Source organism: Ischnura elegans, chromosome 5 (genome assembly GCF_921293095.1).
Source record: "Ischnura elegans chromosome 5, ioIscEleg1.1, whole genome shotgun sequence".
NCBI lineage: Eukaryota > Metazoa > Arthropoda > Insecta > Odonata > Coenagrionidae > Ischnura > Ischnura elegans.
The window spans coordinates 86,609,715-86,637,632 of NC_060250.1; the positions used below are offsets into that span (position 1 = coordinate 86,609,715).

The window sequence follows — 27,918 nt, forward strand, 5'->3', positions numbered from 1 at the left end:
GTTTTTCAGGTTTTAGGGTCTGTAATGATTGGAATGGCTTTTTATGAATAAAAATTATTATTTTAAGTAAGTAAAAGGTGCTGCATGCAGCAAAACATTCATTGATTAAAGTTTCTCTGCCCAATGAAGGTTGGATAATATCAGGAATCAGTGCTCCAAAAAGTTAACTAAGAAATCATTGAAGATTTTCCTGAAAACTCTCTCACAGAATCAAAATGACTAGCGAATAAATTGTTTTTGATTTTTTTTTCCTGGAATTTTGTATTGCAATGAGCATTGATTCCTTGGTTTTTAAGTGTAGTGTAAATAAATTCCTTGTTGTTATACATGTTCATCATAGGGTCCATTGACGGTGCTTCAGCTTTCTCTCGTAGGGCGGGGGTCTCGCAATAGCCGGTACTCGCTTTAACGAAGTTCCACTGTAGAAATTTTCATAAACTTGTGGCAGAAACAACGTGTCTTCCATTATTAAGACTCAAATAATAATGGCCAAATTATAATGAAAGTTGTTGAAATTATTTTAACAATCTTGTTGCCTCTGGGAAAGTGTCTTTAACTATTCTACGACTCTTTTTACATAAGAAACTGGCTGTTTGGCAAATTTTTTAAAACTATCAGTTAGAAATTCAAGTGTTGCATGTTGTGACAACCTTCAACTTTCATATTACTGTTTTGATACTGTAAAATCAAGGACTTTATGCTTGAAATGCCTATTTAAATTTAAATCCTACACTTTACCCATGAATTGTGGTGGCTGTATTTATGGTTTGTGGCCATTTGTTGAGTTTACATGCTTACAATTGTGTTTGTTCCTTTTTTTGTTTTCATCATTTCATATTGTTTAGTATAATTGGTTGAAACTATTATAACTGCTATATGCTTTTCTCTCCACATTAAGGTGATAAGAGAGATGTCGTGACCATTCGAGGTCCACGGGAGGATGTTGACAAGTGTTCACAACACCTCATGAAGTTGGTGAAAGAACTCAGTGAGAACAGCTATAGTCAAGATGTCCCCATTTACAAGCAGTTTCACAAGTTTATCATTGGGAAACGTGGTGCTAACATTCAGAAGGTAAATTGTAAAATAGATTGATTTACACTGTAGAGGTAATAGAATCCTGTATGAATCTCTTGCTTTTAGATTTCGGTAAAATAATATGAATAGCCCTAGCTGTGAGAATGAGATACTCCCATGCCCCGCTTGGCACAAATTTGTTCGTGGGGAAACATCCAATCCTGCTTAGCCTTAAAACTCTCTTGAGTTCACGTGAATTTACACTAAGTGCTCACGAGATTGTTTCATTTTACGCGTATTTATAGAATTACTTGCCTCAAATCTTCTATATTGTTAATATATTCGTTGAAACCCAATGCTGCACATTGGCCGAAAGCCCTACTCATCACGCGGTGGGAATAGCTGACTTCCCGAAGCAATTTATCTTGTCTCCTTAACAGAATAATATTCATTAATTCAGATCATTAATTAGGTAAGTTTGGAGATAGTGGAAATGAGTTTTTTGAAAGCAATACGGTTTGAGATGTCATATTTGCCGTCATAGGTTATCGGTTTAATTGAAGTCACCTAATGGGTCCACATTAAATCTTCAAGGTCAACAGTATTCGCAGGGAGAAATGGAGCAATGGCTGAGTTACAAACGAATAGCATCAACACGAATTTAAGTATACCGGGACTAGCCACGGTGATAACTTTTACGGGAGTCACCCGCAATGCACAATTGTGCGAAAAATCCACAGAGAAAAAATCATTCGCCTTGACCGGGATTCGAACCCGGATCCCTCGATTTCCGGCCGAGTGCTTAAGCCAGTTAAGACGCCTCGGTAGCTTAACTGGCTAAAGCACTCGGCCGGAAATCGAGGGATCCGGGTTCGAATCCCGGTCAAGGCGAATGATTTTTTTCTCTGTGGATTTTTCGTACAGCATCAACACGTTTAAGGATCTGCTAGAAAATCGCAAACACATTGGCTTCATTCCCTCCCACCCTTTTGAAATCCCCTCCTGTCTTGAGGGTGGGCTAACATCTGCTATCTCAGGGGTTCGTAATGTGTGACGAAGACGATTTTTAATGATTTGTGACGATAAGGATTTAAAATATTAACGATTTTTAAAACCAGTCTAAAAACAATTATTGTGTCACCCAGGCCCTTTTGTCGCTCATCGAAATGACAGGCAAATGCTACTTTGAATGCCATTTCATAGCTAGCGGAGTTTATGAATGATAAATCATTTTAATTTGAAGTCCTCCGAGGCATCAGCAGCTACGTGAAACAAGTCTTTAAATGCCTTGAAACCTGAGCCAGGTTTTCCTTCCCTGAAAACGAATGAACGAGAATGCATTCTTTTCCAAAATAATATCGTCTCGTCAACACTAAGAACTAGTTGAGGGGGAAAGGAGCCACTTTCAATCACAGCTTGGAGTTCATCCGAAAATGTTGCGGTGAGTGCACTATCAACACTTGAAGATTCACCTGATATCGCTGCACTGAAAATACCTGCTTGCGGTTTAAAATTCTGGAACTAACCGGAACTTTCACTAAATGTCTCGGAGCGATTACCCCCTTCGTCTTTTTGTGCAGATTCACAATGAACTTTCTGTGTGTCTTGACCGCTTGGTTGAAGTTGGTGCGGCTGAGGACACTGATGTTTGAACTTCGTCTATTTTCAGAATAAGGCATCGTGAGTTTAAACTTCCGCGCAATATCGCTTTGACGCTCTCCATTTTCAAAGCAATATACCTCTTTCAATTTCTCTTCTAGGTTTATCGTTTTTCTTGATAATTTCTAGATTTTTCTACCCGCATTCCTATTTTTTGCCATTTTTCTCTTGGTTTTTACTCTGTTTGGCCCTATCAAAATCATCTTCTACTGCTGCACTGTATTCCTGAGACGAAGAAGGCCTACGACTGCTGGGAGGGAATGAAACCATTATGTTTGAGACTCTATGGCGGACCCTTGTATGTGTTGATTCTATTCATACGCAATTCGGCCACCACCTTCCTGGAAGTCAATCGCCCGAAAACCCATGACGGCAAAAATTACGTCTCAAACCGCATTGCTAAAAAAAAACTCATTTACACTAGCTCCATGATCTTAATTAATGATCTAAATTAACTATTGTCATTCTGTCAAGGAGACAAGATAAATTACTCTGGAAGGCCGGCTATCTGGACCCAATGACTAGTAATGCTTTTGGCCATTGCACAATGGATTTTGATTAATATATGAACAAAAAATAAGATTTTAGGCAAATAATGCTATTAATGTGCATAAAATGATAGCAATTTCGTGTGAACTTAGCGCAAGTTCACCTTTTATCATGAGACTGTTAAAGTTTTTTGATCAGGCTACACTGCATTGCGATGTTTCCCCAAGGAACAAATTTGCGCTATATGGAACTTGTTCTAATCAAAATTGTACTATGCAAGGTATGGGTGTATCTTCCTTCAGTATCTGATGCACGATTAAGACAGACCATAGTATCTTCTCGCAGCTCAATTTCCTATTTTATCATTATCACTTGTAGCATGTAGTTTTAACTTACATGATATGGTGGTAATTTCACTTCAGATTTCATTTTTAGGGTGGTAATTACAAATTGTATTAAAATGCTAAATCATTTTCATGCGTTTACTGTTTTGGAGAATTGCGTTGCTTAGGCTTAAGCATTGAAAATACCTCTGAAGTGTCTTATTTTTTTTTCAGATAAGAGATGAAACGCATACCAAAATTGAATTGCCTGCTGAAGGGGTGGAGAATGATGTCATTACTATAACTGGTAAGAAGGAAAATGTTGAAGAGGCTCGTAAGAGAATTCAGAAGATCCAAAATGAGTTGGTAAGTATCAAGATATCATTTTAATATGCAGTAGACGCCCGGTGAACGAGTGCTCATAATCCTTTGGAAATTACTCACTAAACCTATCGCTCGTCATATCCAAAGGTATTGAATGGACCCACCAAAGTCTCATAATCGTTCGTATTTACAGTTTTTCTTTTGTCTGTGTGGTATTCAACGAGTCCTTATCAGGCAAAATCTAGTTGACGATCAACATATTTAAAGAAAGAAATGAGGGATTTTCTATTTTAGTAAATATTAATTCTCCCAGTTTCAGTGATTTTATTGCCGTTCCTATATTTTTTGATCGCCGAAGAATGCTGTAAATACAGCGTAACTCGTCGGAATCAATATGTTTGGTATTCGTTGGAAGTTTTCGGATTAGTACTCATGATTATGAATAATACCACTTCAGAAATACCTCTCTTTACAGTTTTAATTTTGCTCCGTTTGTTTGCATAAACAAATATGTTGTGATGATTATTTGTTTGTATCTTCATTCCAATGATAGCAGTGCCACCATTGGATTTTGGTGGCCATTTTTTGAACTAATAGCCATACGCAATTTTAAATGAATAGACGAATAAATAATGGGAAATTTAGTGTTTTCACAATTTTTCCTGGGGTTTCAGACAATTATAGAGGGGGCAGTTATAAGACTTTTTGTTATATCTCGTCTCGTTCACCCCGAACATTTGTATGAGGGACTGAGTGGTCGGAGGAGGGCTTTATAGTATATAGACACATCGGGCTGTATATTATAGATTAAAGAAGCCTTCAGGCATTTGTGCAATTTTTGTAATGCACATTCAGAGATAAGTGAAGGTCATATTGAAAACATTAATGCATTGGAGGCAGTTGTGAATGAAATATTTGAGAAGGGTTTGCAACAAAGTAAAATCAAATATTTATCACCCAAAACAAGTGATTTCGCAGAAAAAAATGTTTTTTATGTAGCCATGCAAATCAGATCTTTACAAAAGTGTATGACTAAGTGTTCTATTAATAAAATGCAATTGTTCTCCTAATAAGTATACTCCTCAAAACCAACTCTTGATTTTACAGTCTTTGATTTTACACAGAGCCCATATTTTGGTCCCTCCAACTGTGTAAAATCAAAGTTTTGCTGTATTCCTCCATTTTAAATGCACCATGACCTGCTCATTATTAATCCTTTTCAGGCAAATATAGTGACTGAGGAAATCTCAATACCTCCAAGATATTACCATTCCATCATTGGACCCCGGGGGAAATTGATAAATTCCATCATGGAAGATTGTGGTGGTGTGACTATCAAATTCCCCTCATCGGAGAGCAATAACGATAATGTGAGTTGTTTAAGCTGAAGGCAGGTTATTTTAATTCGTCATTACATCTCCGAAAATGTTTTGTCTTTTTATTCATTAATAAAATGGGAATACATTATTATGTATACAATTTCTATATGATTATATATGAAATTATAGCTGTGTAAAATAAAATATATAGACCATCTTTGGTCTTTGACACTTGATTTGCAAAACCGAAGAAGTTAGCTTCAATTAAAATCCTAAAATTTTGTTGATGTATTACTCCAGAGAAGGTTTTATTTGTATTTTCAAAAATAATTTATATTAAACAATTTCTTTTGTATTGTGCAGCAATCCAAAAATATTGAAACCAAACCCATGATATTCTCAGTCTGAGCTCCATCAATAGCTTGATTGGAGTGTACTGGGTATTAAAAGGCTAATTACCTAATATTTATACATAAAATCTAATAATTTTTGCTTTGAATTTTGACGGCTATGAGTTTCCTTTCTATGCCATTAAATTTATATCTCTAATAATATACGGATGTCTCTGATAGAAGTATTGCCTCTTATGCAACACATATATTCTCAGTGGTTTCCAATGACCATGTATGCTCTCTGCCATCTCTAAGACACTTTGGTCTAATTCTGTTTCCACTGTCAGAATTCCCTTGTTTACTTCAAGTCAAATTCAAGAAGTGAAGGATAAGGTAGCTATGATTTAGAAATGACTTAGCACCATTAGATTAAATTTAATGAAAAAAAAAAATGTCCAACATTTGTATCAGGGGGTGTTTCAGAGTCTCATTCCGAGTGGTTCAGGAGACATGATGTGGATTCTACGTCACTTACTATCGGCGAGGCAATCCGTGTGTTTCAGACTTGCTTCCTTCGATTCAAGGAACGCATTCCGATAGGATAGAAGTCGATTGGGCAAGAGGTGCCTGAAAGTCATTCTGGCTCCGGATGGTGATCTGTTATGATGCTGTTTTTTTATTAATTATTTGGCTCTAATAAAATAATACCACTTTATTTCATGAGTGCTGATATACAGTATACTCTCATTAATACGTACAATGTTATTACAAAGTTGAATATATTTGAATTTTTATTTAAAATGTCAACTTATGTTTAGGTGGTGATTCGTGGTCCTAAGGAGGATGTAGAGAAAGCCAAGCAACTTTTGAAGGAAATGAGTAATGAAAGACAGCAAACCTGCAACTGTGCTGAAGTGCGTGCCAAGGCAAAGCACCATCGTTACCTGATTGGGAGAAATGGTGCCAGGATCAAAAAGGTTACCTTTGGTTGTCAGTGTGCATGAATTAAATGATTTTGGCATTATTTTCCATTGTATTAGTCTGTGTATTTGCTTTTTTCTTTACTATCTACTTGTGTGTCATAGGAAATCCTGCTGATTAGTTTAGTGCTTGTATTTAGAATTTCAGTAAAACCCCTGTCTAAGGAAACTCCATACAGCAGAATTTTATGGAAACCTCACAACGAAGTCATAGTGCTGGTCCAGGGCCATTCCATCGTATAATGTACGAAAACCTCTCTTAAGGAACGAAATATCCCTACAACGAAGTCCGAATGTGAAATCCTGGTAATAGGAAATGCTCTTAATAGCTAATTTTTTCTCCTGAAAATTATTTAACCATGTGTTAAATGCTATTTAACTTCAAATTTCCTTATTATCGTCAGTTTCCTTTTACTGTGCCTGTAATCTAGTTTCCTGGCATCTGATTGTGTGTCATTCTCAAGCTGTGCAGCTAATCAGAATCAGGAATGCCAGCCTACAATTCCTTTTAGTAAACCATCTTCCGGATGTGAATGGATATCAAATCTGTGTCATCAGTCATTCATTTGTACCCTTACTCTCAAATTTCATGATCAGAAATGCCAGTGTTCTCAGAGAAGACTTCCTAAGAGATTGCTTTTGCTGAAGACATCCTAATGGCTGCTATTCTGGATGAAATTACACCATGCTATTCGCCAATATGGTGGGAGAAAGCATAATAATATTGTGTATTACACCCCTGTTGCAATACGGTATTCTGAATGGGCATAATCCGTGTTTCAATTACACTGGAAGGCGTAATTCTCAAAATTTCTGTAGCGCTGATGCAATTCAGTATTTCGAATGGTAAATCGCAACCGGTAGGGTCGGAAATATATTACACCATCTCCCGAACAGAGCTAATCGGTATTATACCCCGTAAAACATGCACATTGCGATGTTGAATTGTTTTTCTGAGGTTTGAGTAACCTAATCAGGAAAAATGGAATAATAGCTACGAATAAAATGAAATTACTTCATTTTAAATAAATAATTGCATTTTTCTTAGTTTTGCTAAAAACAAACTATCTCCATACATCAATAAAGTTTCCGAACAAATATGATTCACCCCAGACGTTCAATGCAATATCCATGAACAACGTAATGCAATAATTATCATGTGGACTTCAATACAAATTGTTGCCCCTGTAAGGAAGATAGTTTTTCACACTATTAAGATTCAGTTTATCAGCACAGTTCAGGGTCTTTCAAAATTTTCAGTGAGCATATTAAAATCAGCTGGTACAAAAACAATAATAAGAAGTGACACAACAGCACTTTCCACGCGGTTCACTAGTGTTAGATTCAGTTGTTCACAGCTGTTCCAGCCATCCTTCAATTCACCATCACCTCCCTCTGCTTTTTCCGCATTTGCTGCTGAAATATCGAGATTATTCCATCATAACACATGAAAGCACAGCTGTGATGTTGTAACCTACTGCATTTCGTAAACAAAGAAAAATCAATGAAATTTGTGAGTTCTATAATATGAAGAATTTTCCTTCAAATCCATCATTTCCATTAGTTTGCAAATTTTCAGCTCTCAAACTAATTTGGAAGTGGTCTGGAATTAGTATTTATTTGCAAGTGACGCAAGTGGTTTTTTATGCAATGGACATTAGGCCGGCCCTTATTTTTCAGAATTGAGAAAAGTTATGTTTTCCTAGTCTCAAAATGATCCAAATGAGGTTCATATTCACGTGTTAAAATTTGGTTACTTTAAAATAACGGCAACCCGTGCCCCAAGGGCCCTAAGTACTAAGGACCCTCAATTGAGATTTTTGAGGCCGAAAAAGTGCTAATTCTATGTAAAACGTAAAAGTAAAGCCCTTTAGGGCCGATTTTTTGTTTGTTTTGACCTATCTCTAAGCGTTTACGAGATATTGTCCGTCGTAATGCAATCCACCCCCAAGGGCGCTACCCCGCACCGCGGCGCCGCTGAGGTACGGCCCGCACCACTTACTAGAGACTTCCCCTCCACCCCCTCCCCTCCCTCGGCACAGACTTTGCTCCTGATTGCAAGATGTAGTCTTTGAAGAAATGTGCTTGCGTTAAAAAGAATTTAATTGCCTTGACAATGCTTCCAATCAAAGTGATCAATTTACTCGTATTTTCACTTGTCCATGAATTTCAGTACATATTAACCAAAACAAAATACATTTTCGTATTTCTAATATTTCACTGACCCCCTATGTTTGGCATTTAAAGTGTATTTGCGCACGTTAGGGGCTGTGCCACGATGAAAATTCACATTTATTGTTAGTAATTTATTTTGAAAGCTCTCTTTCTTCTACGTGACTGACTTAAAATCTTGAATTAGTTTCATCCCTCTCTCTGCACAATCATCTACCGCTTGAAGGCCCCGAATAATTTGCAAATCGTTCTTGTAATCAGGATGTTCATACCATTCTTGCGTGGACACATCAAAGAATGCAGTTCATATTTCCAATGCATCAAATAGCCTTCTGGAATTAGTAGTGACAACATTTGATATAGATACCGTTTTCAGGTCTTTACGTTTATAGAATGCCATCTTTGGTGGATCATATTTTCCCTCACGTGTCCTCATATGGCGTATCACATTTTCCTTTTCACACCCAGAAAAGAATCCGTCAAAGAATGACAGGCCTATGAACTCCTCATTCAGGTACCACAAGTGGTTTGAAAACCTCTTTTGTACTCCTTTCGCTATGTCCAGGTTAACACTTTCGTAGTTTTAGGATCTGAAAGTCACTGTTGGGAGCAGATGCAACACAAGGAGCGGGAAACCACAACTTTTTCTTTTTTCTTGAGCATATTGAAATCTATTCCACCAATAACTGCATTTCGTGCTCCTATTTGACTGCATTAGAATTTTACTTCTTCATCCCAAGCACATTTATCTGAGAGATTAACTGCGAGCGTAAAAAATTCAATGGCACCGCCCCTTGCAATATCAAACAAATCATCAAGTTTTGTTACGAAACATTCTCTTCTCTAAATCTCCACGGTAGTTCCCACTCTCTCTTTATGTCGTCGCACCTTCATCCATTCATTGTGTAATGTTTCTAACATTTCAGTCACCTTATTTTCTGTAATAACAGGAATTCTCATTTTGTTCCATGGATGAAACGCATTTCTTTCTGTTTTTCTCGCACTAAGTCTGATACATTTCAAACCCATCAGGTTATAGAGAAACACACAGTACTTCTCTCACTGTAAGTAACTTTGAGCCAAGTATTTCTTCACTTTCTTTTTCAACCACTTCAATGTGCGAATTTAGTCTTAATTTCATACTTTTTCTTGTTGGCCTATTCTTAAAATGAACGCCACGTGTGTTCATGATAAACTAGTTTTTTTCACCACTTTTCTCCGTATATCCTAAAAAAACTTAGCACATTCTATCCTTTGCGCACTATAAATAAGAACTAACTATCTCTCCACATTGATCTACAAATGTGAACTGACTGCCTCGTTCCTTCTTCATAGAATATTTCTATCAACTGTTATGGCCCTGGAAGCCCTGCTCATTTCCTTCATTCCTTTATAATTCACAAACACAATTGTATCAAATACTTGATATAAATTTTGTACTATAATATAAATTTTGTACATAAAGAGCACTTTTGAACAAATCATGCGGTAATTGTGCGCGGTCGTATGGTGGCAACAAACTAAGGTTTAAGGGGTCGGTGCACAGTACATAGGACGGCGTTGAAGGGTTAAGATTGACATTGTATGCTTTAAAAACACAAATCATGACACAAGAGGAACTATTCAATTCTGTACCACTAGCATGCAAATATTGCCAGCAGGAGCAAAGTATGTGCCGAGGGAGGGGAGGGGGTGGAGGGGAAGTCTCTAGTAAGTGGTGCGGGCCGTACCTCAGCGGCGCCGCGGTGCGGGGTAGCGCCCTTGGGGGTGGATTGCATTACGACGGACAATATCTCGTAAACGCTTAGAGATAGGTCAAAACAAACAAAAAATCGGCCCTAAAGGGCTTTACTTTTACGTTTTACATAGAATTAGCACTTTTTCGGCCTCAAAAATCTCAATTGAGGGTCCTTAGTACTTAGGGCCCTTGGGGCACGGGTTGCCGTTATTTTAAAGTAACCAAATTTTAACACGTGAATATGAACCTCATTTGGATCATTTTGAGACTAGGAAAACATAACTTTTCTCAATTCTGAAAAATAAGGGCCGGCCTAATGGACATGCTTTATTAGTTAACATAGTCAGAGGTTCTCATTCCATCAGAGAAAGTCCCATTAGGAGTCTGTAATTGCTATACTTGTGGCTCATGTTGTCTATTCACATGAACTCTGTCCTCATACTGCGATGAAGCAACCCTCATAAACACCTCCATATACTCTGTTGCAATGAAGTTATCATGCTCCAGGCCACATGGAAGTCGTTATGTGGTGGTTTTATTTGTTATCTTGATTAAAATGCTGGGACAATGGATGTGTTAAGTCCTATAATTTTTATTCTTTGTCATAAAATCTTTTATTACAAAAATTGGAGAGGTTGAGAGAAACATGTTTGTTTCATTATATTTTTTTATCAGCTTTTAGCTATAATAAAAATAGATCAGATTACTAATTCATCCTTTTAAACATTACTGTGCTTCAAGTCACAGTTTTCTTAGGGCTTTTAAATAGTTTTGTTAAGATTTCTGTCACTTGAGAGGCCTTGTCAACTTCACAAATGTGAGGTCCTTAACATTCTTAGTATCTCCAAAATTTGATGGTACTATTGAAAAGTGCCGATGTAAATTTAAGAATTTTGTAACACTTATGAAAAAACACTATATGAAGTTACTATTTTTGACATAAATAATATTTTATTTTACAAAGAAGGAATTATATTTTGGCTATAACATTCTAATACATTGATTAAAGAATAAAACAAAATTTATTAGCTTATTATGGTTTTAAATCCAGTCCATGCTCAAGCTGATATATTGGCTTGCGGCACTTTCACCTGTGAAGCAGAAGCCAATATATTGGCCTGTGGCACTAAGTGGGTTAAGTATTCTAATTTTCTTGTTATGTTCTGAAACTTACATAAATATTTTTCACTTATTTCAGCTGAGGGATTCAACTGGTGCTAGGATTGTATTTCCAACTGAAAAGGATGAGGATAAAGAGATAATCACTATCCTGGGTACTAAGGAGGCAGTAGAGAAAGCTAAGGCTGAGCTTGAGGCCACCATTGCTGACATGGTGAGTTGTTCAGTTAATATCATAGCCAATGACTTGTATTTCAAAACATATTAAGTGGACTTCTTAACGACAATCATAAAACTAAAAGGGTTAGTAAAGCCTCAATTGTAAATACAAGGGTTTTTCAATAAGTCTTTAGAAAAAGGTGGAAAAAATTTATATTGGGTAATTTTTTTATATTTTTCATTATAGTCTTCTATCAGCCACATAAAATTTTGTAAGTATTTTTTCCAAGCATTTTAAGCCGTACAAAAGTAGAATTTCAGAATATCCTCGAAATAGGCATTGGTTTGGGCGATGAACTCCTCCTTAGATGTAAATCTATCTCCTCAAAGGTATTTCTTCGAGTAGTGTAATTCATGAAAGACACCAGAGGCCAAATCTGGTGAATACCGTGAATTTTATTATAATTGAAACTTTGATTCCTCAATTTTGGCTATTGCAACTGAACAGGTGTGCAACTGGGTGTAGGCTTGTTGAAGGACAAACGTTTTCTGTTTCAAATAAGGACACCTTTCTTGATTTCTACCATCAATAGGTATAATAAAAATGCATAATACTCTCCTGTTATTGTGTTTCTATTTTACAAGTAATTAATGTAAATTATTCCTCATACATCCCAAAATATCATGGCCATGACCAGATCGGCCCATTTTGCCGTATTCGCTTGCTTTAGAGCGTGTTCATCTTCAAAATTCCATTGTTTTACCTGTTATTTTTTTTCTATGGTGAAGTTATGAATTGATGTGGAAAATTCTCAGGATTGCGAAGGAAAAGCACCAAAATGGACTTTGAGTTGACCACATGATTGCAGTTATTCTCCAAAATGAGAAAACGCGCCAGTAATCTTGCTGATATTTTTTTCACACCCAAATTTTTGTGCAAACTTGAAGTAATTGTGCATTGTGATATGCCTTTGGCCTTACCTATATCTCGCATTTTAATTAGTCTGGCAATTAAAACCATATTGTAGATTTTGTCAACCATTTTCAGGGGTAGACACTTCCCCAGGGTGCCGGGAACAATGTTAATTTTTTTTTTGATGTATGGCCACATTTTGACTCATTTAGCCAATTGTAAATAGTTTGTAGCTCAGGAATAGATCTTTCATAAGCTTCATTCAGGTTAGCTTTAATATCTTTTGGCGTTTACCCTTTCAAAAACAAGTGTTTGATCACCGCACAAAACTAAATTTTATCCATTTTTATAAACAAGTGAAAGTTGTTCACTACAATCAACTACAACAATGAAACTATGGGATGAATACAGCTGAAACTTAAACAGCCGACTAGTTACGAGTGCTATTTTCTAGTCAACATTAATTTTTGATACCAAGAGAGCAAGGACTTTTCAGATTTTAAAGACTTACTGAATGGCCCTCGTAATATAGTCACTTGAAGACTATTTATTGTGTATTTAAGGATGGTATTACGAAGACCTTGGCTTCGAAAAAAATATCAAGTTACACGAGAACAATAATAGAAACGTGTTTCACGCCCCCCCTTTTCCCACCCAGACCTTTTTCAGCCTCCTTCAGAGTTCCCCGTATTGGCCGCTATCACTTGACAGAAGGAGTGGGGGTAAAGCGAGCTACCTGTTGAAAATAAGAAGTTGGATGAAGCCGAGTATCAGAGGGGCGTGCCGCTGAAATGGTGTTCGATAGATAAGAATATATACATCAGACAGAAATCCATTGCAGCAGTGTAAATCCCGAGACGGCATGAAATCATTTTTTCGTGAGGTGGTGTGTCCCCTTAGGATATTTGAAGGAGATGTTAGTTGAATCAACTATATGCCCAAATTATTTCCATAAAATTAAAATATTCCATTAATCAGCTAAATTCCTGTTTGAATCCTTTTAAGGAAATCTCAATTACTCGCCAAAATCCTAGGTTTCCTGCTGCATAGCCTAACCTAGTCTAACATTCTTGCATTCATCGTTTTTTTTTTGTCCATCCCCTTGAAAAACGATAGATCGAGGTTTCACTGTATACCTTTTTATTTATATATTCATCAAGTGACTTAGAAGAAACATATGTTTAATGTGCTTTGTGCAATTCTAGTATTCGAGGTATTTGAATATTCGAGCGATGATTTAATATTCGAATTCGATATTCGAGTTTGAGAAATCTATTCGACCCATCTCTAAATCCTACCTTCACTCCATCGGGGTTTAGCCCCTACATATGGAATAACTTGGAAGACATAACCATCTGAAGAGCAATGGCACCATAATTTGAACCAAAATCGAAGCAGTTTAATTTTTTATAAACATTATTTGCCGCTGTGATTAATGCAATATTGTTCACGCTTTACACATTACCTCAATGATATTAAAAATTAAATAGTTAGAAAGGAACATTTCAAATAATAATACACTAATTTTGGCCTTTGTGATACATCTCACAACAAATACTGCATTGGCGAAAGCGGTTGTTCTAGGCATAACATGCACATTGCTCTCGAAAATATGTGTACTTGAAATGGCATTTGATGGATAAGAATTTTTTTACATCAGACAGAAATCCATTATAGGAGTGCAAACATTTTTTAGCAAGGTGGCATATTCCTATTAGATATTGAAAGAGATATAAGTCGAATCAACAATATGACTGCATTTCCTGGGACATTGGCAACTTAGCCAAACATTCCCGCATCCATCTTTTTTTTTTCGTCCATCCCCCAGAAAAATGATAGATCGAAGCTCCGCTGTATTTATTCTAGTGCAAAGTAGTACATAATAGCATTGGCAAATATATTGGGGGATGATGAATGATAGGATTTAAATTGGTTTTTCTAATTCCTCGGTTATTTATTTCATTTTTCAGGATAATGTTGTTGAGGTTGAAATGAAGGTGGATCCTAAGCATCATCGTCATTTCGTGGCACGGCGGGGAGAAGTGTTGAGCCAAATATCAGAGCAGTTTGGGGATGTTCGAATTTCCTTTCCTCGTTCTGGTAACATGTCAGACAAAGTTACTCTGAAAGGTGCTAAGGAGTGCATTGAGGGTGCTAAGGCTCGCATCCTGGAAATTGTTGATGAACTGGTAAGCAGTACTTTAATGAACTTAAATAAGATTATCCTTCCATTTATTTTTCCTTTTTCGTAATAATTTATGCGTTTTTTTCTAATTTCAGGACTCAATGGTGACAATAGAATGTATCATCCCCCAGAAACACCATCGTTCTGTGATGGGTGCTAAAGGACGCCATGTTCAAAATATTACATCTGAATTTGAAGTGCAGATCAAATTCCCGGATCGTGATATGCAAGGTATAAATAATAGTCTTATTTTTTTACAGATCATCTACATCTTGGAAATAGACTGTTAATTTTGTCCTTACTGGACAATAATAAGCAAATTGGATGAATATTTTATCTTATTTCAATGCCCATTCTCTTATTAGTATGCGATTCCTGGTGGATTCCTCTTTATTCCTACTTTGACAAACATGGTCTTTGTAAGGTAGACTTTCATATTTAAGATGAAGCTTTCTTTTGGTGTGCATAAGCAAAAAGATCCACCAAAGCCGTAGATTTGTGAAAATACGTTCATCATATTTTTGAAATTATTGGCTATTCTTTTAGCAGATTTAGTGCATTTGCCTTGAATTTCAGGTTTTATTATACAGTTGAACTTCTATAGTATGTTTTTTAAGGGACCATAAAAAATGAACGTGCTATCCAGGAAAATGTGATAACCAGGGAAGTAAATAACAGAAAAAGGGGTTATTACAATTCGTGGAAAAGGCATCATAACTACAATATGTCTAAAGTTTTTGTAGGATCGCCTTCCTGAACTCATTTCACATGTGATATCAAGAAAATTAGCGCTTAACTGCCAAAAAATAACACGTGAACGAAAACCACAATGTTTTCATTGATTTCCCGGAGACAACTGTATTACTGAACACGAAATATGCATTTTTCCATCAATTTTAATTATAAATGACTGTTAAAAAAATGCTGAACACTTTGAAAGTCATTCTACTTCAATATGGCTCCTAAATCCTGACGCAGCTATTACCCACGATTACATCTAATTTGCCCACATGGATTACCGCAAATCTTTTGTTTTTCTATTATATGCAAATTGAAGATTATATTATTAGTAAAGCTTCACTGCATTTATGGGAAAATAATATACAGTTCCTTTATAATTGGAATATGTAAAACGTAAATTTAATCATGCAACAGGGAGTCAGAAAAGGAACAGACAATCACGTGTGCATATATATACATCCTTCTTACTGTTGTGCTTGTGGAGGCATCTGCATTTTACATATTTTAGTGCTTACTTTCAATGATAAGTTTTCATGAAAATATAATTACAGAATTGAACCAACCAAATCTGCAAACCTTCGTTTAAGATCCAGCCATTTCTACGTATTTAAAGAGAATCGTGGATGATATGTGCTGTGTATTCATAATTCGAATAATTGATAACTTAGTGTCATTGAATGTCGAATAGTGTAAAAGCTCATTATTCGAGGCGTTTGGTGATTCAACTATCCGAACACCCATCCATACTAAAAAGCAATTCCTTTTTTATGAAATCACTCCACATGTGGAAAATCGATTGTACTTCTTTGCTAAACATTATTAAATATTTTATTAACTGTGTCTCTAGTGTATTAATGTTTTCAATGTGACCTTCACAAATCTCTGAATGTGCATGATGAAATTTTTGCAAGTGCCTGAAGGCTTCTTTCATATTACCATGGGAAGGATGAACAGGCACTGCATCACTGTCTTCCATTACAACACTCCATTCCTCAAACTGGTTGGTTGTTCAATTGTGCACTCACTGTGTCTTCATTGGTAGCCAAGTCTTCATCTATCTCACTGTAGATGAGTGACGAAACAGCTGGATTTATTGAAAAACTTGAGTGTTGCTGCATGAAATGAAGACTTATTGTAAATTCCAAGTGCGTAAAATCAAATTTTACTGCATTTGAGTTTGTATCTATATTTTTCTTACTTTTTTATTTGTAGATCACTCTAACCAGCAGTTCAACCAGCAGCCTCAGCCACAGCAGTCAGCTCAGTGGCAAGCTACCCCACAGTGGTCATCTGGGGCCAATCAAGATGCATGGGCCACTCCCATGCCCCAGGATCAATGGGCTACTCCTGCCCCTCAAGAGGAATGGGGAACTAATACCAACCAGGAACAGTGGCCAACAGATGCACAGCATCATGCTGGTGAGTGAATGGTTCCAAAAATCGTTGTTTTTCTTTAGATATATGGTTATCTGCGTTATTCAATTATCTGCGTTATTGTTGAAGTGAAGTAATATTCGTGGCAGAATGAATCAAAAGCAGTACTCGTCCACAAGTAATTTAATGCTGTATACTAGTTTCACTGCTTAGTGTGCTTATCAAGATGAACAGTAATATCATATGGAATATTGAGCCTTATATACCCAATAACAGGTGGGGGGCAGGGGAAGGAGGGGGAAGACTGATTTAGGAAGGGGCTAGATCAAACCATAAAAGTATACATAGTGTCTCCCCCCTTTGCCATTATACTTTTATGCTTTGAGCCACCCCTTCTAATCCCACCTTACCTCAATCCACCTTCCCCTTTCCTTCCTCCCATGTTGGATATATAACTAGCTGCACAGCATTAACAATTTTTATTGTCTTATAAAGAAAGTGATCTTTCAGAAGTTTCTATGCTGCCTGTCAAAGTTGCATGTGATCTTGAATACTACTATATGTTAAGGAAGGCGAAAGCCTAGTGTGTAGAATGCATAGTAAAGTTTTTTAAATGATTATTTTATTAGTACAGTATTAGGTGTGGCAACCAATGATATATAGCATAAGAAATGCAGTGATACATTCTTATTCATCACCTCCTTTTGAAGATGCCCTGTCAATTCTGGGGTTTGTAATTTTTAAACTTTGCCTTGGAAAACTGTAATGATATCTATACATTTAGTAGGTGCTGCCTTGACTCATATTCGCGACATATAGATAAATCTGTGAAATTTGCGAGGTGCGATATCATGAAGTAAAGCAAAATACCGTGAAATCGGTTTATAATCGGATCTGATGTTCATTCTCTCTATCTCATTGCAATTTAAAGGTCAATTGGCTTGTTTTGTCTTGTGCATATCTCATCAGCGTAATCTTGCGCTCTGTCGTGATATCTCCGCCGGAATTTGCCATTAAATTTATCACAGCCTCTCTCTTCCATTCACATTTATCAATCCTATAAATTCTGGGAAATATCTAGAATGATGCACTGCTCTCATGAAGAATAGGATATTTTGAATCAATAATTTTCTGAAAGAAATTTAAGGCTGCTTTCAGACGAGACGAATTTTTGCTGGTCTCCGTTCACAGCACGGCTCTGTGAAATGCAGAGAGTCATCTCGTGTGAAAGTGGCCTGAATCTCACGGTGCCGTGCATTGAGTGGTGGCTGGCTAAAATCTGTCATATCTGAAAGTGGCCTCTAGTTAGCACTATGTGTATTGAATGCCGTAGACGTGCCGTCTGCCGTCTTACATGCCGTCTACGGCATTCAATACACATACTGCTAACTAGTGGCACATCACAGGGTCGGATTGAAAAGAGGGCGGTAGTGACCACGGCGGCTGTCCACGGTACGATTTGACTCAACTGAAGGCATCCATAGAGACTAGAGATGTTCGGTTCTGGTACCCGGTTCTTGGCCTGAGCCTGTATTGAGCACTGATCGCATAAAGTTGGTACTTTGGAACAGGCTTGGTACAGTGGCAAGGATTTGAACTTGACGCCCCAAGCCGAAATGGTCTGCATCATATTCAAGGCCAAAAAATGGGAAAAAAAATTTTAAACGTGTATATTACTTTCCGATTGCATGGCGTCTACGTTTTTCCTTTTGAGAATTGCTCACTGACATGCGCGTTTAAGGGAACGTCAGTTTGTCACTCTCGCTAACATTGTAACATTTCCGTAGGTATGGCAGCTTTCAAATGAGCTGATTTTTCGCCTGCCGCCGTCGACAGCATGGCACTGTTCTTTCCACTCACCATAGTTGTCTATATCAAATGAGGCGAATCGTGCCGTCAAAGGCACGATTCGGCTCCATGGCACCCATTTCAATCCGGCCTGGCGATGTGCCATCTACAATGTGAAATACAGACAATGCTACATTGAGGCCGCTTTCAGACGATATGACTTTTTGCCAGCCGCCATTCACTGTGGAATACTTTGAATGGTGACATTACCGGTGCTCATCAATCTACTTTTAGGAGGGAAATGTCTAATTCGAGATTAATTCTGTTGTTGATGAACTTTTTTCTCTAATGTAACCTTTTTCTTTACCAAGATCAATGGTCAACAGGGATGCAGCCAGCTGCTTGGGAACCCAGCAACCCACTGAATGGTGAGGGTGTTCTGCCTGTAGTGGATCAGGTGAAGGCTAATGATGGCTCACAAGTCCCAGAGCCACACAGCACAATGAATCAAGTTGATGCTATTGCTCCTGAGGAACCAGCTGGTCCTAGACCCTGTGATATCATTCGTATCACTGGAAAGAAAGAAAATTGTGAAGGAGCCAAGGAAGCTCTGCTTGCTCTTGTACCCATTACAATTGAGGTAACTTTTTCCTTTGTTATTAATTGCTCTCTCTACATAATGGGCATATTTTTATTAGTGGATATTTTTACAGCTATGTTGTCAATGTAAGAATTTTTCTATTTATTATTTATCATCTGACATAGTAAGTTGGCACTTGGATATTTAAACCATGAAGATCAAGTGATATTTGTTAGATTAAGCCTGAGTCCCCTTTAAAAGGGAAGGATGGTTCAATATGAGGGATGTGCGAGAAGTACTTTTTGATCTCAAGTCGAGCATCAAATTGTTGTAGCCGCTCACGAGTATCAAGTGGAGTCTATTAATTTTTAGACCAGGCAATACACAGTAAAAACTCTTTGTATTATAATGGAGGGGAACAAAATTTGGGCAATTTTTATTCATGGAGGTTCACTATTGAGAGGTTTTAGTGATAGGCACCATTTTTTTTTTCATATTATTCGAAATGAAAGGCACTACTGTCTTTAAAACTATCATAATTGTGTGTTTAAACTAGAGATGTGTGAATAGTATCCGTGAATACTTGAATACCTCGAATACTAGAAAGTATTCGAGATCTCGAATAATAGGGTACTCTCCTTCATCAAAGAAAACGAAAGGCATTGATTGCGATTCATTATCCACCATCAGTGTATTCATAATATAAAAATTATTTTACCAATTTTCTGAATCTGTGATCTTGCAGACAAGGATGAGCGGTTTTCGGAAACCGGGTACAGGCGGTCTCCGACTTTCGTACACAATGCGTTCCCGAAAACTTGTACGAAAGTCGAATGTACGAAAGTCGAACCATTGACTTCCGTACTAATTAGGGGTTACGTTCCAAAAGGGCGGAATATACGCACTAAAACCTTTTTTTCGCGGATTTTATTTCAATTGACTTAATTTTAATAATACGTCAATAAAACTCCTCAAATCATCTAATTTCATTCGAAAATACGCTGAAAATGCAAATAAAAGTTTAAAAAACAAGAACTCCATTGGCTATCGAGTGAAACTTCCTCTTGGCGTTTAAGTTGACATTCCACTTATTACATCCACTATAAATAAAAAGACATATCAAGAAGCATAACAAAATGCAGTTGTTGAACCCGCACAATGGATACCTTTTAATTTTCTCACCAAAATTCGACATTCGGCAGGTGAAATTCGTGATCGCGTATATTTCGCATGTTATACAAAAAAACAAAAGACAAACGGAATTCGGCTGATATTTCGTGCAATATCGTCGTTGCTGAAGGTGTACATGAATTAAACCACTCAAACGAAATAAACACAATTAGAAAGAAGATCTTACTAGTTTTATTGAAAGCTATTTGATGATTTCTAGTCAACTTCTTTTGAAAAATATCTCCAATGAAGGCTTTCTTCTTCTCTTGATAAAGGAGCCTATAGCAGGCAGTCTCTCTCCCAAATAAATCACCTAGATTAGAGTCAACTACCAACAATTCCCTTCATTATATACGTTCGTGTTGTTCGCATATTCTGCCATTTGAAACAAAAGAATGTTGGGATGCGCAATAAACATCACGGGAATTTAAAAAAAATTAGAGACAAACGTCCGAAAGTCCGAATTTAGCGTACGAAAGTCAAGTAAAAGGTGTCAATTTTGAACGTACGAAAGTGCGAATTGTACGAAAGTCGAGTGTACGAAAGTCGAGGACCGCCTGTATTACATTGAGCGGTAGGAACACGGGTGCAAACACATTTTCGCCACTATAAAGATTGCAGTCGGGAAAAGATGGCAGTGAATGATTCCAGAAATCAACCTAAATTTACAGGCAATGTGCATAAGAAATAATAAATGGTTTGATTCACATTTTATGAAATGAAAGTGAAAGTTTGGATCATTCGTGTTTTCCGATTATGCATGCTGCCTCTCCCCATCACTAACCCGGATAATAGGGAGTATGCTGTGTATCGATTCCATCTCATCATTTGCTAATTGGTAACTCTTTTTCTTTGAATTCATGAAATACCAAGCAATGAATATAACTAACATTTGCCATTACGAACAGTTTTCTATAGTCCAGACAAAATTCACATGTTTAAGTAAAGGGATGCTCATCATAGTAGACCCAATCATACTGGTGGTATGGTATTTGACATGGCATTCAATGATGTATAACATAAGAAATGTGATATCCTATGATGCATTCTTATTCGTCACTACCACTGAGGATGCTCTTTCAATGCTAGATGTTACCAGAATGTGGTCTGCCATGAATTTTCGGAGTAATTTTAGGGAACTTTGGAGCCCTTTAATTATATACTACTTAACATTATCTAGTATTATTACCTAGGGATGGACAGATCCTGGATTTTTTTTTGGATCTGGATCGGATACTTTATTTCAGGTATCCGATTTTCTGATATTTTCGGATCCAAATGTATTTTTAATTGCCTTCTATAAAAAAGTAATTATTCAAGTTTCCTCTAGGTACATGCGATCAAAGGAATGCTATTAAGATTTTCATACACATTTTAAAATGTTTACTGATTAAGTATCATTTTTATAAGCTTTCAAGTTATTTGATTGTGATCAACTTTTTCTCGTCCCTGTTTCCCTTGAATTTTGTCACTTTCTCATCACATGCTGACATGTGTTTCACCTGCTAATGCTTCAGTCTTGGTGAGGCAGATTTTGCTCTTCCTTGCGATAGTTTCAAGCCACATCATATGTTGAAATTCATTTTTATCAATATACAATTAAATTTAATTGCAATTGCATAATCTACAACATTATTTACAATGTTAAGAACAACATTGACTTCACTTGCAACAAGGGGAGGAGCACGATCCCTCCATCTTACTAGTAACGAGACTAAGAATAATGGAGTCAAGGGTGAATGTGTCAGATCTTGCTATTTTGTGATGTTGTTGCCTTCAAAGAGAAGTTGGGCAAGCTACATGATATATGGAGTTGGCGTTTCCAGTCTGTCTCATCTTGTTTGAGGGATATAATGCTGCACTTTTTTCTTTGAAAATTTTTCTATTTGGACAATTTTTAATATTAGTTTAGTCTAGTTGTAACTAAAAAACTTAGTGGCAATCAATCAGAGTTGAAAAAGGTAAAATCAGTTCGTCAGAAATGTATTGCGTTAGTCTATTTTTTTTTAATCTCGTGCATGTCACCCAATTGCCGAAGCGATCAAGTCATCTTCGGGCCCAGAAAGTCACTCAGCTAGCATTTTTCCTCTATAAACGGAGAATTGAAGCATGTAGGCAAAGAAAGATCAGATGGTGAGATGGACTGGGGATGAAGGGTATGGTATTAGGAGGAGGCAACCGACAACTGAGGTCATTTGTGCCATGAAGGAAGGGTGGAGAGAAACCCGACGTTGGCATAAGCCTGCTCTTGACGGAAGGCACCAGGGAGACCATGGCTTAACGTCCCATCCAATGGATGGAGTGATGCGCTTGAAATGTCCTCCACACAATATTCAAGCAGGGATCAGGCAGTCTCTGAAAATTGTATGCCACCGCTGGGATTTGAATCGGAGCCCACCAGGTGGGAAGCCAACACTCTAGCCACCACAACAACCCGATCCTCGCTAGGGATGAAACACGCTTGGATTTTTCTCATGTAACTTGATATTTACCTTCAAAGGCGATGATTTATGGTCTGTGTGGTCTCATAAACAAAGAAAAACATCAGAGGCAGGGGTTGATGGAGGGCTAAGGGTGGTTTTCTGAAATCTGTGACGTATTTACTTTTGATGTGGTTATTGTCTTACGACGCTGATGTTCCCCTAATGATTGTTCAATCTCTTGGGAAGAGTCACACTATCGTATTTTATCTTAAAATTTTTCACGGCTGAAATTCTGTTCCATAACTGCTATGAGAAATGGTTTATGAGTAGGGTAAGCATCGTAGTGCAAGTGTACGCGACTTGATGGCAGCGGGGTAAAGTCCTCGCCAGCCCAAAGGTCGCGGGTTCGAGTTCTGCCTGGGTAAGTTACCCTAATCCAGGACATGGGCGTGTGTGAATGTCCTTCATTATTAATTCCCTATTGTAAAGGCCGTAAATGTGCTGTTTATGGGGTAATGGAAATAATTTTTTTTTTAAATAAAGTAAAAAAAAGATAGGATCAGAACTCTTTCCACCCTCTCTTATGGGACACTGCATTCAATGAAGCTTTAATTTTAAATTTAGGATCCAGATCCGATGTCTTCAGCAAGTTTGGATCAAAGTTTCTAGCGGATATTTGCATCAGAGGTATCTGATCCGACCATCTCTATTACCATCTATTTAGGTCCTTTAATGCCTACTTGCTCACTTTCAGAAATTTCTTTGACCCTTTTCTTTATGTAGTGATAAGGATTGGAAGGAAGGTTTTCAGTCTTCACGCTGGAGATACCATCAACATGGAAACCAGCATGTGGATTCACCCAGCATGTGGGTTAAAATTTCCCTCCTTCAGTGCCCCTATCTGCTGTCACACAACTAATCATAAGTGCACCAAGTGAGAGTCCAGACAGCAATGAATAATGCAAGTGAGCTTTCATTACACCTAATGCCTTGGGTCATTTTCGAGTTGACACACCTTAGCATGAAAAGAAAAGTCAAGGCTGTTCCCTGGGTTATCTAGCACCAAGTCCGATTAGAAACAAGAGCTTGCTGAACATAGGCCCCAGAGTTTTTGGCATCATGAGGCTTCATGTGGCAGTTGCAGGAGTTCTCCACAAAATTGAATGAATTTGGATTTTGTACCGTAATTAAAACTTCCGTAATCAAGGGAAGGGAATCAATGGAAATATCCATCTAGGTTGTCTGTTTCACTCTTGTTGGTAGTCAGCTGGAATTGGAGTTACATCCTCCCCTACTCCGCACAGTTGCCACTGCTCACAAACCCACATGTGATGGCATTATTATTTGCTAGTTGATTCACAGGAGCTCTATACTATTGGTTTGTGGACAGAGCTGCAGCACAATTGTGATGCATAATCTCAGGTCGTGGTGTCTGGCACTTAAGCTTTTATGTTGTGCATTGGTTTGATGTATCCTTTCAAAGTATTTCCCTGGACCAGAGGTCACACTTGCACACTTCATGCAGCCACTGATGATAGGTTCCTGAAAACTAGCCCTTGAAATTGTTAAACTTACAAAACATTTTCTCAGCACTAAAAGGCAGAATTAATATTTAGTTATTTTTATCCACTTCCAGTTACACAGAGCTCAATTTTTAGTCATCATTTACTAATTAGAAACAAAAAGATCAGCGTAGTGTACACCTATGCGTTGCTGCATGAGGAGAAGAATAGCTGCATACTTAGTCTTCAGCAGTTAGTGCAGCTGGTAAAAAAGTTTCTTCCATAGAATTAGCATTATTTTCACATGATAGTCTGTAAATACTATTAGAACATTGAGAAATGTGTTCATCATGAACAACCAATACCTGTAAGAGTTATTAGTGCAGAAGTGTAAGTTTGTTTGCAGAATATACTCAGTGCTAATGAATGCTGTCAACTTCATCGAAAGTGAAATTGCATACTATAGTATTGTAGAAAATGTGGTGAAAATGTTTACCTTCGTGATAACTTATTTACTACTCTTTGGGTCCCCTTAAATTCGTAATATATCTTTTAATAGCTTATTTATGTACTACCAATATGTACACCCGTGCCTCGTATAGCAAAAAGGATGCATTCCTTGGGGTCTTTGCGCATAAGGCATCGTGAGTTTAAACTTCCGCGCAATATCGCTTTGACGCTCTCCATTTTCAAAGCAAATGACCTCTTTCAATTTCTCTTCTAGGTTTATGGTTCTTGATAACTTCTTGATTGTTATACCCGTATTCCTATTTTTTCCATTTTTCTCTTGGTTTTTTTTTTTTTTGCTCTATCGAAATCACCTTCTACTGCTGAACTGTATTCATGAGACACAGAGGGCCTACGACGGCTGGGAGGGAATGAAAACATTGCGTTCGAGACTCTAAAGTGGACCCTTTTATGTGTTGATGCTATTTATACGCAACTCTGCCACAGTTCCATTTCTCACCCGTGAATACTTGAAGGCTTTATCGTAGACCCTCTTCCTGGAAGTCAATCGCCCGATCACGCATGACGGCAAAAATTACGTCTCAAACTGTATTACTTTAAAAAAACCCATTTACACTAGCTCCATGCTTAATTAATGATCTAAATTAACTGTTGTCATTCTGTCAAGGAGACGAGATAAATTACTTTGGTAGGCCGGCTATCTGGACCCAATGATGAGTAATGCTTTTTGCCATTGCACAGCAATTGATTTCGATTAATATATAAACAAAAAAGAAGATTTGAGGCAATAAATACTATGAATATGCGTAAAATGATAGCAATTTTGTGGGTACTTAGCGCAAGTTCACGTTTTATCATGAGAGCGTTAAAGTTTTTTGATTAGGTTACACTGTTGCAATGTTTCCCTGAGGAATGAATTTGCGCTATATCGAAATTGCGCTAATAGAAATTGCGTTATGCGAGACATGGGTGTATCTGGTGTGAAATCAAAGCTGAATGAAATCTGGAATTTGTATGTTTGCATTATGATGTAATTGTTTAGGTATTTTGACTAAACTTAGTTATTTGAAGATATTCTCTCATTGGAACTTACCTGGCCTGACTTCACATCTACGGGAATGATCATAATAGCTTGTCTTCCTCCATAAATCAATTTGGTGGGATGTTTTGAAATCTAATTTTAGACCTCAGATATTGAACTTCCCTAATGTTACTAGCGGACAGAAATTTGTAACAGTTTTGGTTTGTTCTGTGAAGTTTAAGCTAGGTTTTCTGTGTATTCTTCATGGTTCACCTGTGGGTGTCTATGAAGCTCATCGTTTATTAGTTGGCAATATCCTCCTATATGGTTCATGTACTCACTTTCTCCCTGTGGGTGATCACTACTTAACTTCTGTTATCTAGAAAAAAATGATTGAAGACATACCCACCTTTAATTTTGTGTCATAGGTAAGGACCATCTCCGGTTGGTTCTACTTCTTTGGCTTAAATGAAATCAATGCTTAGCATAGTCCTTCTCTTCATGGATCCAGAGCTAGATTTCCTGGAAATTGCTTCATAATTTCAAATTTCTATCATTTCAGGTCAATGTTCCTTTTGATTATCATCGTTTAATAATCGGTCAAAAGGGGCGTGCTGTGAGAGAAATGAGGGACAAGTATGATGTTAATATTGTATTGTCACCTGCTGAGAAGAAGTTGGATATCATCACTGTAAGTGTTTCCTATGATTTCTTACTTAATATAATTTTTGTTATAGTACTTAGGTATTTAATTTTGATAATATTAAAATCTTAAGCATGAATATATTCTTCTCCTTTGTCATGCCATGGTTGTTGCTCTCAATTTTGCTTCTTAATTCAGATTTCAGGATCTCCAGCATCTGTAGAGCAAGCTAAGGAAGCCATTGAAGAAAAGTGTCGTCAGTTGGATGAAGAGAAAAAGGAGAAAGCTTTGCAGTCATTTGAATTGAAGGTTGGATGAAACTATTTTTTTAAGTAAGTGAAAGTGTCAGTTTTCATCAGTTTACTAATAATAACTTCTCTTCTACTTATTAGATTGAGGTTGATCCTAACTATCATCCAAAAATAATCGGGAAAAAGGGTGCTGTTATCAACAAAATCAGGACAAAGCACAATGTCCAGATAAACTTCCCTAAAAAGGGTGATCCAGAGGAGCATATAATCACCATCATTGGATATGAAAATGCTGCAACTGCTGCTCGAGATGATATTATGAAGATAGTTAATACTCTGGTAAGCATGCAATAATGCATTTTCTGTTTAGGTAACCCCTGTGTTAGTGTCAAAATTTAATGTCACTAGAATAATTTTTTTCCATTTCTTTAGACTTCAGGCTGTTTTTCAAATTTTACGTTCCAATTGTGGTTGGCATATCTGATTAACATAGTCTATGAGATTTTTGTCCCTAGAAGTCATTTTCATGGTGATTGATCGAATGAATGATTTATTAGCTGGGAAAAGTGAGATAATTGTGAGATTTTAGTACTTTAGATTATTCAGCAGAATTATTTTGATGGCTGACTGTTGTTATAGAACAAAGAAATGGGAGAAGTTATAGTTCCAAGAGCCACTCTTAGTTTTAAATCCTATTTGGAAAAGATAGTGCCTATTGTGAAGTAATTGTGAAATCAGGTTAAGCCTGCTAAATTTTTCCTTTATAAATAGCCCGTACTTTTCAAGGAATAATTTGCTTGGGGTGTAAATTGGTGTAATTGCAGTGCATAAATAATTTCCCCTAAAGTTGTTAGGAAAAAATAATATGAGGATTTAAAGTGAAACTTTTAAACCTTTGAAATCTAGGAATAATTGTCAAATTTTCAGAACCTTAATGTCTATGAGTTATGGAATATCTTATCCAATTATTAAATTTTAGTGATTATATTCTTTTAGTTTACTTTTTTCTTGTATTCGTCTTTTTATTCTCTGTAGCATATAATTTGAGTGATTTCGGTTTAGTCATTTTAAACCCAAGTACAGGCGGTCCCCGACTTTCGTACACAATGCGTTCCCGAAAACTTGTACGAAAGTCGAATGTACGAAAGTCGAACCATTGACTTCCATACTAATTAGGGGTTACGTTCCAAAAGAGCGGAATATACGTACTAAAACTTTTTTTTTCACG

The 27,918-nt window shown here is 37.0% G+C and overlaps 1 protein-coding gene across 1 annotated transcript in view; it reads left to right on the forward strand.

Moving 5' to 3' along the window:
* The window catches only part of LOC124159188 (vigilin), a 52,635-nt gene that overhangs the window by 12,773 nt on the left and 11,944 nt on the right, over window positions 1-27,918 (forward strand). Inside the window, exons 11-22 of the mRNA XM_046534819.1 lie at window positions 899-1,074; window positions 3,723-3,854; window positions 5,036-5,182; window positions 6,282-6,440; window positions 11,552-11,686; window positions 14,515-14,733; window positions 14,825-14,960; window positions 16,683-16,889; window positions 19,004-19,272; window positions 26,359-26,487; window positions 26,638-26,748; window positions 26,832-27,029. Of these exons, the coding sequence (XP_046390775.1) occupies window positions 899-1,074; window positions 3,723-3,854; window positions 5,036-5,182; window positions 6,282-6,440; window positions 11,552-11,686; window positions 14,515-14,733; window positions 14,825-14,960; window positions 16,683-16,889; window positions 19,004-19,272; window positions 26,359-26,487; window positions 26,638-26,748; window positions 26,832-27,029 (2,018 nt within the window). The remainder of the gene's footprint in view (window positions 1-898; window positions 1,075-3,722; window positions 3,855-5,035; window positions 5,183-6,281; window positions 6,441-11,551; window positions 11,687-14,514; window positions 14,734-14,824; window positions 14,961-16,682; window positions 16,890-19,003; window positions 19,273-26,358; window positions 26,488-26,637; window positions 26,749-26,831; window positions 27,030-27,918) is intronic.